The sequence below is a fragment of the Cyclopterus lumpus genome, chromosome 4 (genome assembly GCF_009769545.1).
Source record: "Cyclopterus lumpus isolate fCycLum1 chromosome 4, fCycLum1.pri, whole genome shotgun sequence".
NCBI lineage: Eukaryota > Metazoa > Chordata > Actinopteri > Perciformes > Cyclopteridae > Cyclopterus > Cyclopterus lumpus.
In genome coordinates, this window is record NC_046969.1 from 13,384,876 (window position 1) to 13,400,349 (window position 15,474).

A 15,474-nucleotide genomic window follows, 5' to 3' on the forward strand; every position below is an offset into this window, starting at 1 on the left:
AGGGAAAGGGGGACAGGTAGGTTACTGCAGTAGTGTCTTGTATTCGGAAGGAGACTGCAGAAAGGAAGAGGATGTTGGCTGAAGAAGTTAAAAGAGCGAGAGACACTAAAGATACAGATAGAATAGGAAAAAAGTGGGAAGAAAGGAATAATGAGAAATTAAATGAAATTGACAAAAAGACAGGAGGAGAAGACAAAGATGGCATAAAAACAGACAGAAGAAAATAGGGCAGACAGGCAGAATCAAGGAGAGATCAGAAAACTGGTTGAAATGGATGAGATAAATGAGAAAACAATAGATCAGACAGAGGGGAGAGCAGGAGGCGGTTAAGATGCACTAGGTAGGAACAGAGAGACACAGAGGGCCCCGGACTGACACTGTTTGGAAACAAGAAGTGGCGCTAACAGGTTTTTGGGTGATAAGCCAGAGTCGGACATGTTTAAACTGGATGGGTCCTTCACAACTCGTCATGTCTCCTGCTTATCAAAAAGTGAAATGGCTTAACGAGCCCGGGTCCCTCAAAGTCAGCCAGTGTTTGTGTTACCTCTGACACAATCTCTTCTTGTGTGTTTCCAGCTCCGACATAAAACACTCACTCTTAAACAGATTTCGCTCACATAAGCCTGGACTGTATAAGTAATGATTTTCAGTGGGACGGTTAAACGTTAAAATGGTTTGTTCTCTAATATCTTTATTTTCGAGTTGCTTAGACGCCACACAGTAATGGGATTAAAAGAATGTCAGTGGTAGCCTTTGTCCTTGAGGACCTTCGCCCCTTTTTTTGGACCAATTAAAAAAGCAACTCTGGGTGTTCTCTGTGGCGTACGTCTCGGAAGGATACACATCTAATTACACAGATGACTTTACAACGTAACAAGACTTATGTGAGGTAATCAATATATCTATATGAAGGTTAACAAGGTCAATACATATTCCTTGTGATTTATTTTTTCTTTGCGTCAGTTTTCTTATCAGCTGCGTATGTGAACAGAATCTTTTCATCTGCTTCTCGGAGCTTCATTGGAAAAGAAGCCCCGGAGAACAGAGGTGATGGCTCCATGTCTTTTCTGGAGAAGCCACTAGTTTGATATTTAATTGATGAAGCAGAATTATTCCCTTAAAGATGTGTTTTTTGTTTTATCATGGCAGCCAAGAAAAAGGATCATTGTCCCCTTTCATGTGTGAACCCTGTTTTGTTTGTCTATCTCCCTCTCTCATTGTGCAAGAATGAGCAGTTGTATATTGCCACTGGGCAAGTACTGAGAGATTGGCGAAGCAAGGAGCCGGTGAGTGGAGGGGAATGAGTGAACGGCAGAAACGGGAGGAGGGAAGGAGGCTGCTGGGAAATATGAAACCGCTGCTGTACTAATCGCATGGGAGCAACGGCTTTCCAATTTGGCCAAATAAGCTGCGCTATCTTTTTAAATATAACAAAAACAAACTATCCTGGGCCTTGGTGTATGTTTCTTCTTCTTCTGGAAAACAATCAAACTTTGTAAATGATTAATGCCTTTTCACACTGCTATATTCTCTCTGAATATCAAAAGTGTTTTCCCTCTTTATGTTTAAAGCAAAGGCAATTGTGCTAAAAAAATCTCCTTGATGCCTTTCCAGTTAACCCACTTTCAATGTTTTTATACAAACATGTCTTCGAAAGAAAAAGAAGAATGCAGATAAGCAAGCAAACAGCCAATAAAAGCCCGGGTTGAGTTGAGGAGCACGGCTTGTGATTATCACAGTGCCATTCATTTGTCGACCAACAGGGAAACGTTATTTAGCACACAGAGCACTATGTATGGTTATGGAGGGTTGTTTTCTGATGTATTGGCTCGAGTCCCTGATCTTTGATTGCAATTTGATTTGTTCAGTTACAATTGCTCTTTTATTTCTTTTTAATTATTCTATTTTGAGTCAACTATGAACAGGCTTCCCTTCCCACATACAGTATTGTTTATAAAGATATCTAAGAAGCAATCCACTTTTCTGGCAGCTGCTGGATTCTAGGCGCTGGAGCATTGAGCTCAATGTAAAGTGAAAATGGCACAGCAGGCTAGAATAAGGTGGAAGCAGAATTACGCTCATACCAACGTAAGAGTGGGAGTTACCCGGGAGAGTTCATTAACAAGGTGTGATCAGAATAACAGTCATTCAAATATTAATTTTTGTGATCTATTGTCTTCTTTTAATGAAGCAAAGTTGCTAGATCTCGTAAGAGTGTATTGCTGAGACACAGAAAGGTCTGAAACTTAGTTAATCTCCTCCTGATTTGTCGTCTGCCTGAAGCTGACCAATCGTTTCTCTGCACTAACCATGTGTCAGTGAGCGTTTCTGTCAGCGTGATACGAGGCTGAACAGTAATAGTAGCAGTAAGTCACAATAAACAGCTGTATGCTAACTTCTATGTTTGACTGCCATGTCAAACATAAAACTGATACTCTGTTAAGGTGTAAAAGTAGCTGGCCAATAAATGCATGAAAATATAGCCACAGTAACTCAAACATTTAAAGAAATTCACTTGCCCTAAAGAAGAGGGTGTAAGAGTTGCTTATGCTCCGAAAAACAAACTCAAAAGGCAGAATGTTTGTGCTGCATGTTCATCTCCTCTAAGCTTCGCTTGACGACAACACTCGTCCTCGGGGAATGACTCCCGGTAATTGTTTTCACATTCTTCCAACTTAATGTACTTGAAACATTTGAGTTTGTTTTACATTGAGCTGAACGGTCCAACCACAGTCACAGTTTGCCTTTTCTTCATCATCAGACACTGGCACTTAACACTAATACGCATCATTCTGTAATTCTCATGGAAAGGGGATTAGAAATTTGAATAAAAGTCGCCAGAACAAAAGATGTGCTCACGAATCATTTAAAGGACATTGTTGAATCAGTTGGCGAACAATGTCGTGACCAAGGGTGAACCCAGCATTGCTCAAAATAGCACAGAATCAAGTCAAATTGTCACGACCCTGCTCAGTACATAATATTCTTCCATTGTTGTGGATTCTTTACTGTCTGACTGTGACAGGCTTTTACTCTTCAGATCTTTTTATGTCTTTATAATCAGAGACATCTTTCTTTCTTGGTGGTGACATTTCCGGTGGGGTTGCTGATTTTGAATGACTCCTCTCATGTTTGCATACTCTTAATTATGTTGTTTATGTAATGCACTACTGTTATGTTGTCTTCTGTTTAAGGAATTTAAACACTGAGAAGTCTTGGAAGATTTAATACATTTTAACGTTTTTAAATACTGTGCGAGTATTTACTGTAGACACTGTATTTACATGATTTACGTTTACAATTTAAGCGAATATCTGCAACAGATGGTAGAGTGAAGGCCTCGAGAAACGCAGGTGTGATAAGCATACAGGAGAGTGTGTGTGTGTGAAAAACACAACAGTGTGTTTCAGTTGATGCTTTGTCTACCTGTCTCCAAACACCACCTCTCTCAGGCCCCTTTTATCTGAACACTGAACCTGCCCTGCTCTCCCAAAGTGAGACAGGCAGCCCTGTGATCCTCTAAACAACCTGTGTGTGAGTGTCTGTGTGGATGTGTGGATGCACATGAGCACATGTGCACATACTGTTGTCTGTGTGTTGGTGCTCCCCAAGCCTTTTTAATGCTTAAATAAAGACTCAGTTTTCCACCGGAGACATCACCCGAGTCTGTGTCTATGGGGAGCCGAGCTGCTATTGAGCTTTCTCTGTTCTGCAGGCCTGATAAAAGCATTGCCACAGTTCAGACACCAGCTCAGCAATTCATATAGACAGAGCTGAAGATGAGCCATAAATCATAGAACAAAGTGAATGGCCTTTCCCCCCCCCCCTTCTTCCCCTCATTTTTTTCTGTGTGAGTGGTATGCTTCACTTGTGACCTTCCCTCTTCTTTCTCCTGCATGTTTGTGTTTTCGCAGCACTCCTACTTCATCGCCCCGGATATCAATGGACTGCCAACCATCCCTGAGAGTGTAAGTATTCATGGAAAAAAAGAAAGGAAAGGAGTTCAAGAGAGATGCTTTTTCTTCTGGAAACATCTCTGCCTCTAATCGTTTTTAATCAAATACACTTGCCACCTTTTGAAATCATTGCATCATCCTTTTGTTTCAGTTGTAACTCCTGTGGTGCTCTTGCTTTTAATGTCCAAGTTCAGTGATCGTCGTGGGCTTCTAATTGAACACATGATCCTTTTTTAAATGTTCTATTAAAATTGTAGCTCAAGCATGGAGCATCCCACGTCTTTATGACAAGGGACACCAGATGAAAACAGTTATCAATCTGACAAATTCAAGCAACATTGATTGACACGTTATCTTCTTCTCCAAACATGACTATATTAGATGGTTTAAATCTGTATTTCTCATCCATTTTTTGGGGGGCTGCCAAAACAATATGTGCAGAGATTGAAGTCCAAGTCCTTTTACAGCCAGTACTGTTTGTCTCTTTATGGCAAACTCTCCCCGTCTGTAGCATTGATACTTTACTGTAAACAAGGACAGTTTGTTATGAACCTGAATATCCCTCTGTTCCTGTCTATCTCCAGAGGAACCTGACAGAGTACTTTGTGGCTGTGGATGTCAACAACATGCTCCAGCTCTACGCCAGTATGCTGCATGAACGGCGCATCATCATTACCTCAAGCAAGCTTAGCACTGTGAGTCCATTCCTTCCCAGTCATTCTCTCAGCTGCAGTCAGTTATCAGCTCTGCCCCGTCAGGCACAAGGTTGGAAAACAAATACCACAACCACTTGAAGGGCAAGTTTCCGAAACATTTCATTGAAGTTGAGGTGAAGCTTTTAGTCCAACATTGTTAAGCTTTGTGTTTTCAGTAAGTCATGTTCTGTGAATTAGGATTCATGTTTGCTATCTCACTTTTTCTAATTTACACTCATGGAGAGTCACGGTTGCTATTTTTGGCTTCTTTACAAATGCAGATACCAATTATAGAAGTATATAGCTCAAATGTTGGGACTGTTTTTTAGATTGAACATGATTCTCTTCATCAATAATCTAGCAGTATATCAAACCCCCCTACCACTCCTCTTTGCCCGAGCGTCCTGCGCTCAGACCGCTCGGGCTCTGACAAGCTGTGAAATCCACACTAAAGCTGGATTATATCTGCTGTTTGTCTTATAACTGCGACATATTAATGGCCAAAATGCCCTAAATTATCCGTTATTACATGTCTTAACTCTCTCACATAATTTAAAGTCCCTTCTTTCTGTCTGTATGAGGGAGGAATTCTCTGTCTTTCTTCCCCTCTTCCTCCCTCTGTTCCTCATTCCAACCTCCCCCCGTTATCTATGTGGCTGATGAGGCAGAGCCAAATGTTTATGACAGATGAGATGGGAGAGGGAAGTGATGTCATCCAAGTCCTCTCGGTATCTGTAGGGTAGCTGGTCCTGCCTTGGTATCTACAAGGCTGCAGAACACTGAACAGCCGGAGGGGCCTGTGGGTGGTGATGGGTGCTGGAGGGAACGATACCCAAGGTCTCCCATAGGAGCTATACTCAGAAAGAGCTGTAAAAATTACCCAACCCTCAGAGAATATCACCTGTCTCCCCTCAGCACCTCAGACTAGTAGCACTGCACTCAGGGTCTAGGCTACGCACTGTGCTGTGACACGAGGGTTACACGATGTAAATGATCAGACTCAAGGGTGAAGGTGTTATTCTTTTTAGCAGGATGAGGGGGTGGAGGCGATATTTGTCTGTGATTTATAGTTTTCTGCCGCTCTGAGACTAATCTCGGCTTGTTTCTTTTAGAAATTTATGCCGACAGGATTTTTTAAGAGCTTCCACGTCAGACCTTTACCCCCGTAAACCTTTTTATCCTCTGCAGTCCTTTATCAACTCATCTGTCTGTCTCCATGTCTATCTTCCTCAGGGAGAGGTGTTTTGGTTTGGTAGCGATATATGTCAGGCACTGCATTACAAAGGTATTTTCACATCTCCACTGGGATTACTAGCAGGCCTGATGTTATTACTGCTCCTGTGATGTGTTTTTTTTGCTGTTGGGTAGAATGACCTCCTAGTTCAGGTGGAAATGGCTGCCATGAATCTGTAGGCCAGCGATCTAAGTGTATCCATACTTAAATGCAAAAAGCCCAGCTCATTATCCACACCACTGTTTTGTGATCAAATATCTTAAGATGGGAAATATATAATTAACGTCAAAGTTTGTCAAAATGTTTGTTAAAGTGAGTGTTAGCAGTCACCTGATAGACAGGTAATATTTCTATAGTCTGCTTGCCACAGATAGAGGATGTATGAGAGAAGGTATTCTTAGTAACATCGTTAGTACCATCCAGCTGCTTTTCACCACCTCCGCCTGTCCAGCCTCTCAGCCAAGCAAAGAGAAAGTGGAAGGTGGGAGACACACGCACACACACATGCACACACACACACACACACACACACACACATGCACACACACACACACACACACACACACACACACACACACACACACACACACACACTCACAACGATATACTGCATTTATTCTGCCTGCTCTAGGTGCTGCCTGTGTTAAAGCCCCCGGTGAACCCAGTGTGTCAGTCTGCCGGTACATGGCCGCCGCATCTCGCAAGCAGCCAACAGCAAAGGAATAAATCATGATCTTACAACAATGCGTCAGTTGACTTATTGCTGTTTCGTGACCGGAGGTGAATGGTACCACTGTTTTAAAAGGCTGGTCGGCGGTGGCGCAGGGGCGGGAGCCAGTCGAGCGTGCAGCCTTGTCATAGGGCTGTATAATAGGGCTGCATCGGCCCTTCCTCTAACTAGTCAGTTGGGAGGACCCCCACCCCCATCGCCCCACCACCCTCCGTGTCTTTCATCTGCCGAGGCCCCCCAGCTCTCGAGCCCATCCTCTGCCCTGCCTATCGCCCAAACTCACACAGCCCGGCCCAGCACCGGCTGACAGCAGCCCTCTCATCAGCCTGTCAGGCCTATGCTAACAAGGAACTATCCATCCACCATACCCTAGAGTGCCAGCTGTCTCTCTGTTTCCTGGCTTTTCCTCTGTTCTTCTTCTCCTCTCTTTCCATGACTTCTCTCTGTCTCTTTACTTTCTCTCTATCTAAGTTATTCTTCCTCACTGACATTATTATTTTCTGTCCATCTGTCTCTTACTTATCCTGGCTACACACCTCTTTCTCTCTGACTTTGCCTCCCTCTTCCTGGGTGTCTTAATGCGACTCTCTGTTGTGGGGCGTCTGCAGAACATCGGGACATGCTTCTCCTCAATAGACCTATCTCAGCCCCATGCCATGTGTCTGACTTGTGCCGCTGTGAATTTACATGAGCATGCTGTGGGTGTTTGTGTCTCTTTTGCATGCATCTGTTTGTGTGTCTTCTGTGCTCACAGGTGTTTGTACCTTATGTCTTGTGTCTTTCTGTGAGAGAGTCAGTGGGTGTGTGGGAGGCCTTGCGTTAGCCGTTACCTGACTCATCCTGTGTGCCCTCTCTCTCTCGTCCTGTGCCACCTACTTGTTTGTGGCACACCTGCGTTGTGCCGGGCCTGACACTGGCATTTGTCAACAGAGGGAGAAGCAGAGCGCGCATAATTGGTGACTTACTCTGTGCAGTAGAGGGGAGAGGGAAAGGCTAACGCAGCGATAAACCAACAGGAGAAAGGAGGGAGAGGTAGCAATGGACAGAAGGCAGCGGGATGAGAGGAGGAAGACAGAATAACAAATGAATGGAAATGAGGCTGGGAAAAGCGAAGAGAGGATTGAATTTGGAGAGTGCGTAGGGACAGAGTTGGAGGGAAAGGCTAGTGGAGGGGAAATGAGTGTTTGAGGCTGGTGTGAAGAGGTCAAGAGCGACTCTGTTGATACCATTCCTCCTGTCAAATTGAATTTCATTGCCTGGAGCAGCAGCTATTTGTTTCACACTCTGCTCTCACTGTAATTTAACATGTGTGAAAGATCCCCTCATCTAGGAGTATCTAAGCAGAGGGAGTAAGCGTTGTTATGTCCTCAGTCCAGTAAAATCTCCATAACACTGCCGTTTAATAGGAAAAATATGCGAAAAAGGTGTATCTCGTCCCCCACGGTAGCAGTTTTTCCATATTCTGTCTGTTTCACATCAACATGTCCAGTTGCTCAGGTAAAGAGGAATGTGTGGGAGGAAGCTGACTGAGCTCAGAGTTTCAGTGTCTAGAAGATCTGAGGTCTCCGGTGGGTCCAGCTCTTTAAGGAAACATCCCTGTTGAAGGGTTGTGTATGCATACGAAGAGTTGTTGTTTTTTCTGCTCACCTGTAATTTTTTTTTAATTGGGTGAAAGTGTTTGTCATAATTCGGATGTTTTGTTAATTTCTTTCAGAAAAAAAGACACATTAGCTGAATCCCTATTTCTTGCTACATACTACTTCTAAGCAGGGTATACGTATATCACTCCAGTGAATTAAACAAGTGGGCTCAAAAGAAAAACAGTGCTGTTGATGGACATTATTTTCCCACAATGCAATGCACAAAGGAAATGGGGGGGGGGGCTGCTCACAGCTGGAAATTATTAAACCAATTGTAGATGGTGGTAAAACAGCTTTGTGAACACAGCAGAAAGATTTACTATAAAATCATTGAAAAACATTTGAATGTCTTTGTGAAGTTGAATTGGTAGTGACAAAGTCCCAGTTTGATTGACATCACATCACACATATCCTGTTAATATAAACTGATTGTGTTGATTTTATTTTTTACAATAACTGCAAATAACAGTATGCTAAGACATTCAGTAGTTCTTCCTGTATACTATGAGTATGTTGTATTGTATTGAATGCAACACGGCAATTGACTCACACTCAGACCCCATTATTGACCAAACGGGCGTGTGACCTTTTAGCTTAAGTTTACTGCTACCTACTTCAAAGTTGCAATGCAAATTGTATCTCTTTACTTCTCTCTTTCTTCTTCTCCCACTTTCACATCATTCTCGCCATCTCTTTTTTTTGTCTCTCCTTCCTTTAGTCCCGTTGAATGGATCTTGAAAACCAGTGTTAGTGTGACACTTTCTGTCTCACTAAAAACGCTCTTGGGGCAGAACCAAAGACCTTGACTGCTTTTTGAAGCAGGCTGTCGCTGTATAATCGGTTAGCTTCTCTGAGGACGGGGGAAACACACACACACACACACACACACACACACACACACACAGCGTAAGAGGCAGGCAGCCCCTCATTACAGGGCAGAGCCCTGGTCCCTGAGGACTGGACCCAGCACCTAATCCTGTATTTGTTCTTGGGGACTGTATCTGTGATTCTCCATTGAATGGAATATTAAGCACCCAGGTCTTTTGTGGAGCGTGTAAGCCATTTGGCTCCACTCATCTATTATTTATCAGCCTGGCAAATATTTTATCAGCCTTAGCCTCTCATGACCCACTCTCATGTGAAGCCCCCCCTCTCTAAATGAAGAAAAGGAAAGAGGGGTTCGATTTCTCTTTTTTCCAGTTTAGATTCCTTTTACTTTTTCATGCCTTGTTCATTATAAAACCTGAACAAGGACACAGAGTGTTGTATTAGGCTGAATTAGAGAAGCAAATATGTGAACTATTCCTTTGGAGTTCCCTCCAAATGCCTTATCTCAGGCCTCCATTGCTTTAGAGATAACAAATAAAAGAAAACAGAAATCTAGATTTTGCTTTATAAATCATTATCTTAGTATCAGTGAACCTCCCCCCTCCCCTCTCAACTAACTCCCCAAAGCCAGCCACCCAGCCTGAGAAGAAGAGAGGCAGAGAGAGACTCCTGTTTTCGCTTTCAAACTGAGAGTAAATCATGCCAGTTGGGGGGCTCACCTTGAGGCCTGGTGGAGATAATTGGAGTTGGTTAGCGAGGTGTTCTGTGCCATTACCTCCTGGTACCAGTGAATGACTGGGGCTTGTCTCGCACTCCCAGAGGAGGAATACACTCGCCTGTTGGCGCCCTGCTCAGTGTGTGTATGTATATCCACAGCCGGATTGCTGACCTCTCTTCATCACAATTTAATGGCCCCTTACCATCCTCGCTTTGGAAAAGGGAGAAGGGTGTGATGGTTTTGTTAGTAGCTCTTCCACCAAGTGCCTCACTTTCAGACATAAATATTCATAGCATTGATTTATTTTCAGAATTAGCAAAAAAACAAACTGTTTGCCAGGGAATTAATCCTGACAGGAGCGTGGCATTGTTGTTTTATTTGAAGACGGCATGCAGCGGGAATATGCATATGCAGATACACAGAGCAAGACACCAATTAAATGTTGATTAAGTCCTAACTATTGTGGGACTGGGTGTATTCGAGAAAAGCCCAGAGACGATAAAAAAAAAAAGAAAAGATCATTCCTTTTTTTTCTATGCCGATATGAAAAATGAATGCAGTGAAAACAAACATTCAGGGAGGGAGCCACATGGACACACACACACACACACACACGTTTTGTTTTCAGCCCTTCAGATGTCCGGTGTTGATGTTTGGGGTGCAATCCGAGGGTGGGGCACTCTTTCTCTTCCTCCGGCCGCGGTGGGTTTCAGTTGGATCATCCGCTTTTGGCCGGTCAATTGTGACACTGTATGTGTGAGTGAGCATGGGGTCTCCTGGTAGTTGTGTGCGTGTGTGTGATAGTGTGTGTCCGCTTCACACATTGACTGTGAAGCTGCAGCAGTATAACGGCGGCTGCTGCTCCGGGGTCCCTGCGGTATTGGCCTAGCCCGCAGTCTCTCTTGGCTAACTCATGTTTCATTCTTTGGCAATTTGCCCTAATGAAGTCCCGCAGGAGCCCCTCAGACCTCTGTTCTCTTTCCATATTTAATCATGTTATTTTAATCTGGGGGATGAGCTAACGCCTCTTTCTCCTGCCGTGTCTGTGTCTGTGTGTGTGTGTGTGTGTGTGTGTGTGTGTGTGTGTGTGTGTGTGTGTGTGTGTGTGTGTGTGTGTGTGTGTGTGTGTGTGTGTGTGTGTGTGTGTGTGTGTGTGTGTGTGTGTGTGTGTGTGTGTGTGTGTGTGTGTGTGTGTGTGTGTGTGTGTGTGTGTGTGTGTGTGTTGCAGGTCATTACTATAGCTGGGTTTTCATGAGACGGGATGTCAAGAGGGGGTTTCTGGTTTTAAGACAATGGGAGACAATGACTTTAATTTTATGTGTAATGTTTGTTTGACAATGTAGTGAGCTCCTTTGAACAGGAATGCCATCTTAATGTGATTGCTTCTCATTATTTGTTAAAAAAAGGGCTTATTTTCTCTTTAATTTCGTAGTCAAACCAGTTGGTGTATTTTAGATTTTTATGGTTGCTGTCAGCACTGTTTTGGGCTCCTTTTTTGTTATTTTTGTGCTGGTCGCAGCACAATTCTCCCATTGACATTGAATTGAAAAGCAGTTAATAATGAACACTGGGCTTGTATTCGCTCTCATTTCTATGTGCGAAACCGGTTAGAATCTGTGCTTTGAATAATTTTTTTATTAACATTTTATTATCAATGCCATGTGCAAAAGAAGCAATATTACTGCAGTCATGACCTGCCACAAATGAATCAATATGGAGGAAACATTGGTTTCATGTTCCCTGTGTGTAAAGCATGTGTTGCCTTTCTTCACGTCAGTCTTTTCAGTACTTTCCCTCTCACCTCCTCATCAATCTGTCTCTCCTCTGCTGTGTTGCTGTCATGTGTTTAAGACAAGGCTCCTATCAACTGGTTGATCTTCAACTCTCAGTCTGTTCTTCTCTTCCTCCAACAATAGCTTGCGGGTCGTGTTCATCACAACAGCACTAGATGTGTCTGTGCACCACGTTTTTTTTGGGAGTGCTTTTGTCTGTGAGCAAGATTAAAAGCTAACTCAATGATATCAAACATATTTTATGTCTGCGTGTCAAGACACAGCATCACCACAGCAACAACCTAGATCAGACCTCTATATTCTTAATTAACAGCATATTGTTCAGAAGGAAATAGAGCTGCAGTTATATAGACTTCTTCTGAGGATTTTAGCTGCGTAGGAACCTTGAATAAGTTAAAGAAATGTATAAGAAAGAAAAGAAGACTTGTTTTAGACCAATTTATTCTCTACTATTTTTTTAGAACTTGTTGCAGTTCTTTCTGTGGGTTAATTCTTGAGACTGAAAAAAAATTGAAATTACCAGAAAACACAATGAATCGCCACCTTAACGTGGTGGAGGAGTTTGAGTGGCTCAGTGATCCTGGGAGCTATGTTGTCCGGGGCATCAGCCCCTGGTAGGGTCTCCCAAGGCAAACAGGTCTCGGGGGAGAGCCCAGACTAAGAACGGTTCAATAAACCCTGATGATAAGCAGCCCACGGACTGAAGCTACCTTGCCCGGACAAGGGAAACCGGGGCACCCTCCCGGAGCCAGACCCCGGAGGGGAGCTCGTCGGCGAGCGTCTGGTGGCCGGGCTTTCGACCATGGGGCCCGGTCGGGCTCAGCCCGAAAAAACATCATGGAGCAGCAGTCACCCTGTGGACCCACCACCCGCAGGGAGAATTATCGGGGTCGGGTGCTATGTAGACCGGGCGGCGGGCCAGGCGGGAGACCTGGGCGGGCCGATCGCTGGCGGCATAGACTAGCTCTAGGGACGTGGAACGTCACCTCACTAGCGGGGAAAGAGCCAGAGCTGGTGCAGGAGGTGGAGCGGTACCAGCTAGATATAGTTGGGCTCACCTCCACGCACAGCATGGGCTCTGGAACCAAGCTCCTGGAGAAGGGTTGGACTTTGTCCTGTTCTGGAGTTGCCCAGGGTGAGAGGCACCGGGCGGGAGTGGGGATATTCTCGAGCCCCCGGCTGAGCGCCGCTGTGTTGGAGTTTTCCTCGGGGAACGAGAGGGTCGCCTCCCTGCGCCTACGGGTTGTGGGGAGTAAGGCTCTGACTGTTGTTTGTGCTTATGCACCGAACAGCATTTCGGAGTATCCGGCCTTCTTGGAGTCGGTGGGAGGGGTCCTGGAAAGGGCGCCGCCTGCCGACTCCATAGTTCTCCTGGGAGACTTCAACGCTCACGTGGGCAATGACAGAGAAACCTGGCGGGAGGAACGGCTTGCCCGATCTGAACCCGAATGGTGTTTTGTTGTTGGACTTCTGTGCTAGCCACAGTTTGTCCATAACGAACACCATGTTCGAACATAAGGTGGCTCATAAGTGTACCTGGTACCAGAACACCTTAGGCCGGAGATCAATGATCGACTTTGTAATCGTATCATCTGATCTGCGGCCGTATGTCTTGGACACTCGGGTGAAGAGAGGAGCAGAGCTGTCAACTGATCACCACCTGGTGGTGAGTTGGATCAGATGGCGGGGGACTCGGCTAGAAAGACCTGGCAAGCCCAAACGTGTAGTGAGGGTGAACTGGGAACGTCTGGCAGAGGATCCTGTCCGGGAGGTCTTCAACTCCCACCTCCGGAAGAACTTCTCACAAATCCCGAGGGAGGCTGGGGACATGGAATCCGAGTGGACCTTGTTCAAAGCCTCTATTGTGGACGCAGCTGCTCGGGGCTGTGGCCGGAAGGTCATCGGTGCCTGTCGTGGCGGCAACCCGAGAACCCGGTCGTGGACACCGGGGGTGAGGGAAACCGTCAAACTGAAGAAGGAGGCCTTTCGGGCCTGGCTGGCCCAGGGGTCTCCTGAAGCAGCTGACGGGTACCGGCGGGCCAGAAGGGCTGCAGCGGCGATGGTCGCGGAGGCTAAAACTCGGGCATGGGAGGAGTTCCGGGAGGCCATGGAGAAGGACTTTCGGTTGGCCTCAAGGAAGTTCTGGCAAACCATCCGACGGCTCATGAAGGGAAAGCAGGGTCTACCCCAGGCTGTTCTCAGCAGGGGGGGGGAAACTGCTGACCCGGACTGGGGACATCGTCGGGCGTTGGAAAGAGCACTTTGAGGAACTCCTAAACCCGGCCAACATGTCCCCCGGAGAGGGGGCAGTGCCGGAAGACTTTGGGGTGGATTCACCCATATCCCTGGCAGAGGTCGCTAAGGTAGTCAAAAAGCTCCTTGGTGGCAAGGCGCCAGGGGTGGATGAGATCCACGCTGAGATGCTGAAAGCGCTGGACATTGTTGGGCTGTCTTGGTTGACACGCCTTTTCAGTGTCGCATGGGGGTCGGGAACAGTGCCCATGGACTGGCAGACCGGGGTGGTGGTTCCCATCTTCAAGAAGGGGGACCGGAGAGTGTGCTCAAACTATCGTGGTATCACACTGCTCAGCCGCCCGGGAAAAGCTTATGCCAGGGTGCTGGAGAGGAGGCTCCGACTGCTTGTCGAACCTCAGATTCAAGACGAATAGTGCGGATTTCGTCCCTGTCGTGGAACAGTGGACCAGCTCTTTACCCTCGCAAGATTACTGGAGGGGTCCTGGGAGTTTGCCCAACCAGTTTACATGTGCTTTGTAGACCTGGAGAAGGCTTTCGACCGGGTCCCTCGGGGGTTTTTGTGGGGGGTGCTGCGGGAGTATGGGGTGCTCGGACATCAGGGGGGAGCTTGGAGTCGAGTCGCTGCTCCTTCGTGTCGAAAGGAGTCAGCTGAGGTGGTTCAGGCATCTAGTCAGGATGCCTCCTGGACGCCACCCATTACAGGTTTTCCGGGCACGTCCAACTGGTAGGAGGCCCCGGGGAAGACCGAGGACACGCTGGAGGGATTATATCTCCCGGCTGGCCTTGGAACGCCTCGGGATCCCCCAGAATGAGCTGGAAAGTGTTGCGGGTGAGAGGGAAGCCTGGGTCGGCCTGCTGAACCTGCTGCCACCGCGACCCGACCCCGGATAAGCGGGTGATAATGGATGGATGGATGGAGGAAACACAATAATATGTGTTTCCTGCATAGAAATGTCTGCTTTTCTTAGTTTAAGTGTCGCCTTGGAAAGTTGTGTTGAGTATGTCTTCTCACTTCTTCCTCTCTGTAGTTAACGGCATGTATCCACGGTGCAGCTGCTCTGCTCCTTCCTATGTACTGGCAGCACATCTTCATCCCTGTACTGCCCCCGCATCTTCTGGACTACTGCTGGTAAGGCTGACCACCTCTGAAACACACACACACACACACATATACACACACACAAAAAACATCAGGATCATCATAATACATGTTTACACCCCCATCTTTTTTCTCCCTTTTCCTCACTTTTGTTTCCAGCCACCCTCTAACATGCACACTCACACACATACTTGACAGTAGAGGCACGTAATCACACATCTCACTATGTGTGCTGGTCATACAGCGGGCTCTGTCGCTAAAACCTCGGTGTAAAAGAGTGCAGACACACATGTTCACATATTCTCCCCCCCGTTCTCCGAGTCGTTCTCACGATTCCTCTCTGTGTGCGCCTTCTCCTGTGTGGCCCGTCGACATAACGAACGACCTGGATCACCTTGCTCCATATTTCATGCCAGTGCTAGCACCAAACTTGCATCATCTTAAGCCTCTCAGGGGTTCATTACCTCCCATCCAACTAAAATCTAACAAATCTGAATGGACTCGATTGGAGCTGAATGGAGAGCA

The 15,474-nt window shown here is 46.1% G+C and overlaps 1 protein-coding gene across 2 annotated transcripts in view; it reads left to right on the plus strand.

The window, feature by feature from the left end:
- Positions 1 to 15,474, plus strand: part of dennd1b (DENN/MADD domain containing 1B) — a 102,203-nt gene that overhangs the window by 45,968 nt on the left and 40,761 nt on the right. Inside the window, exons 8-11 of one of the 2 annotated variants that reach the window (XM_034530193.1) lie at positions 1,227 to 1,286; positions 3,915 to 3,968; positions 4,541 to 4,651; positions 14,879 to 14,979. In XM_034530193.1, the coding sequence (XP_034386084.1) occupies positions 1,227 to 1,286; positions 3,915 to 3,968; positions 4,541 to 4,651; positions 14,879 to 14,979 (326 nt within the window). The remainder of the gene's footprint in view (positions 1 to 1,226; positions 1,287 to 3,914; positions 3,969 to 4,540; positions 4,652 to 14,878; positions 14,980 to 15,474) is intronic. The other variant, XM_034530194.1, reaches the window with a different exon arrangement.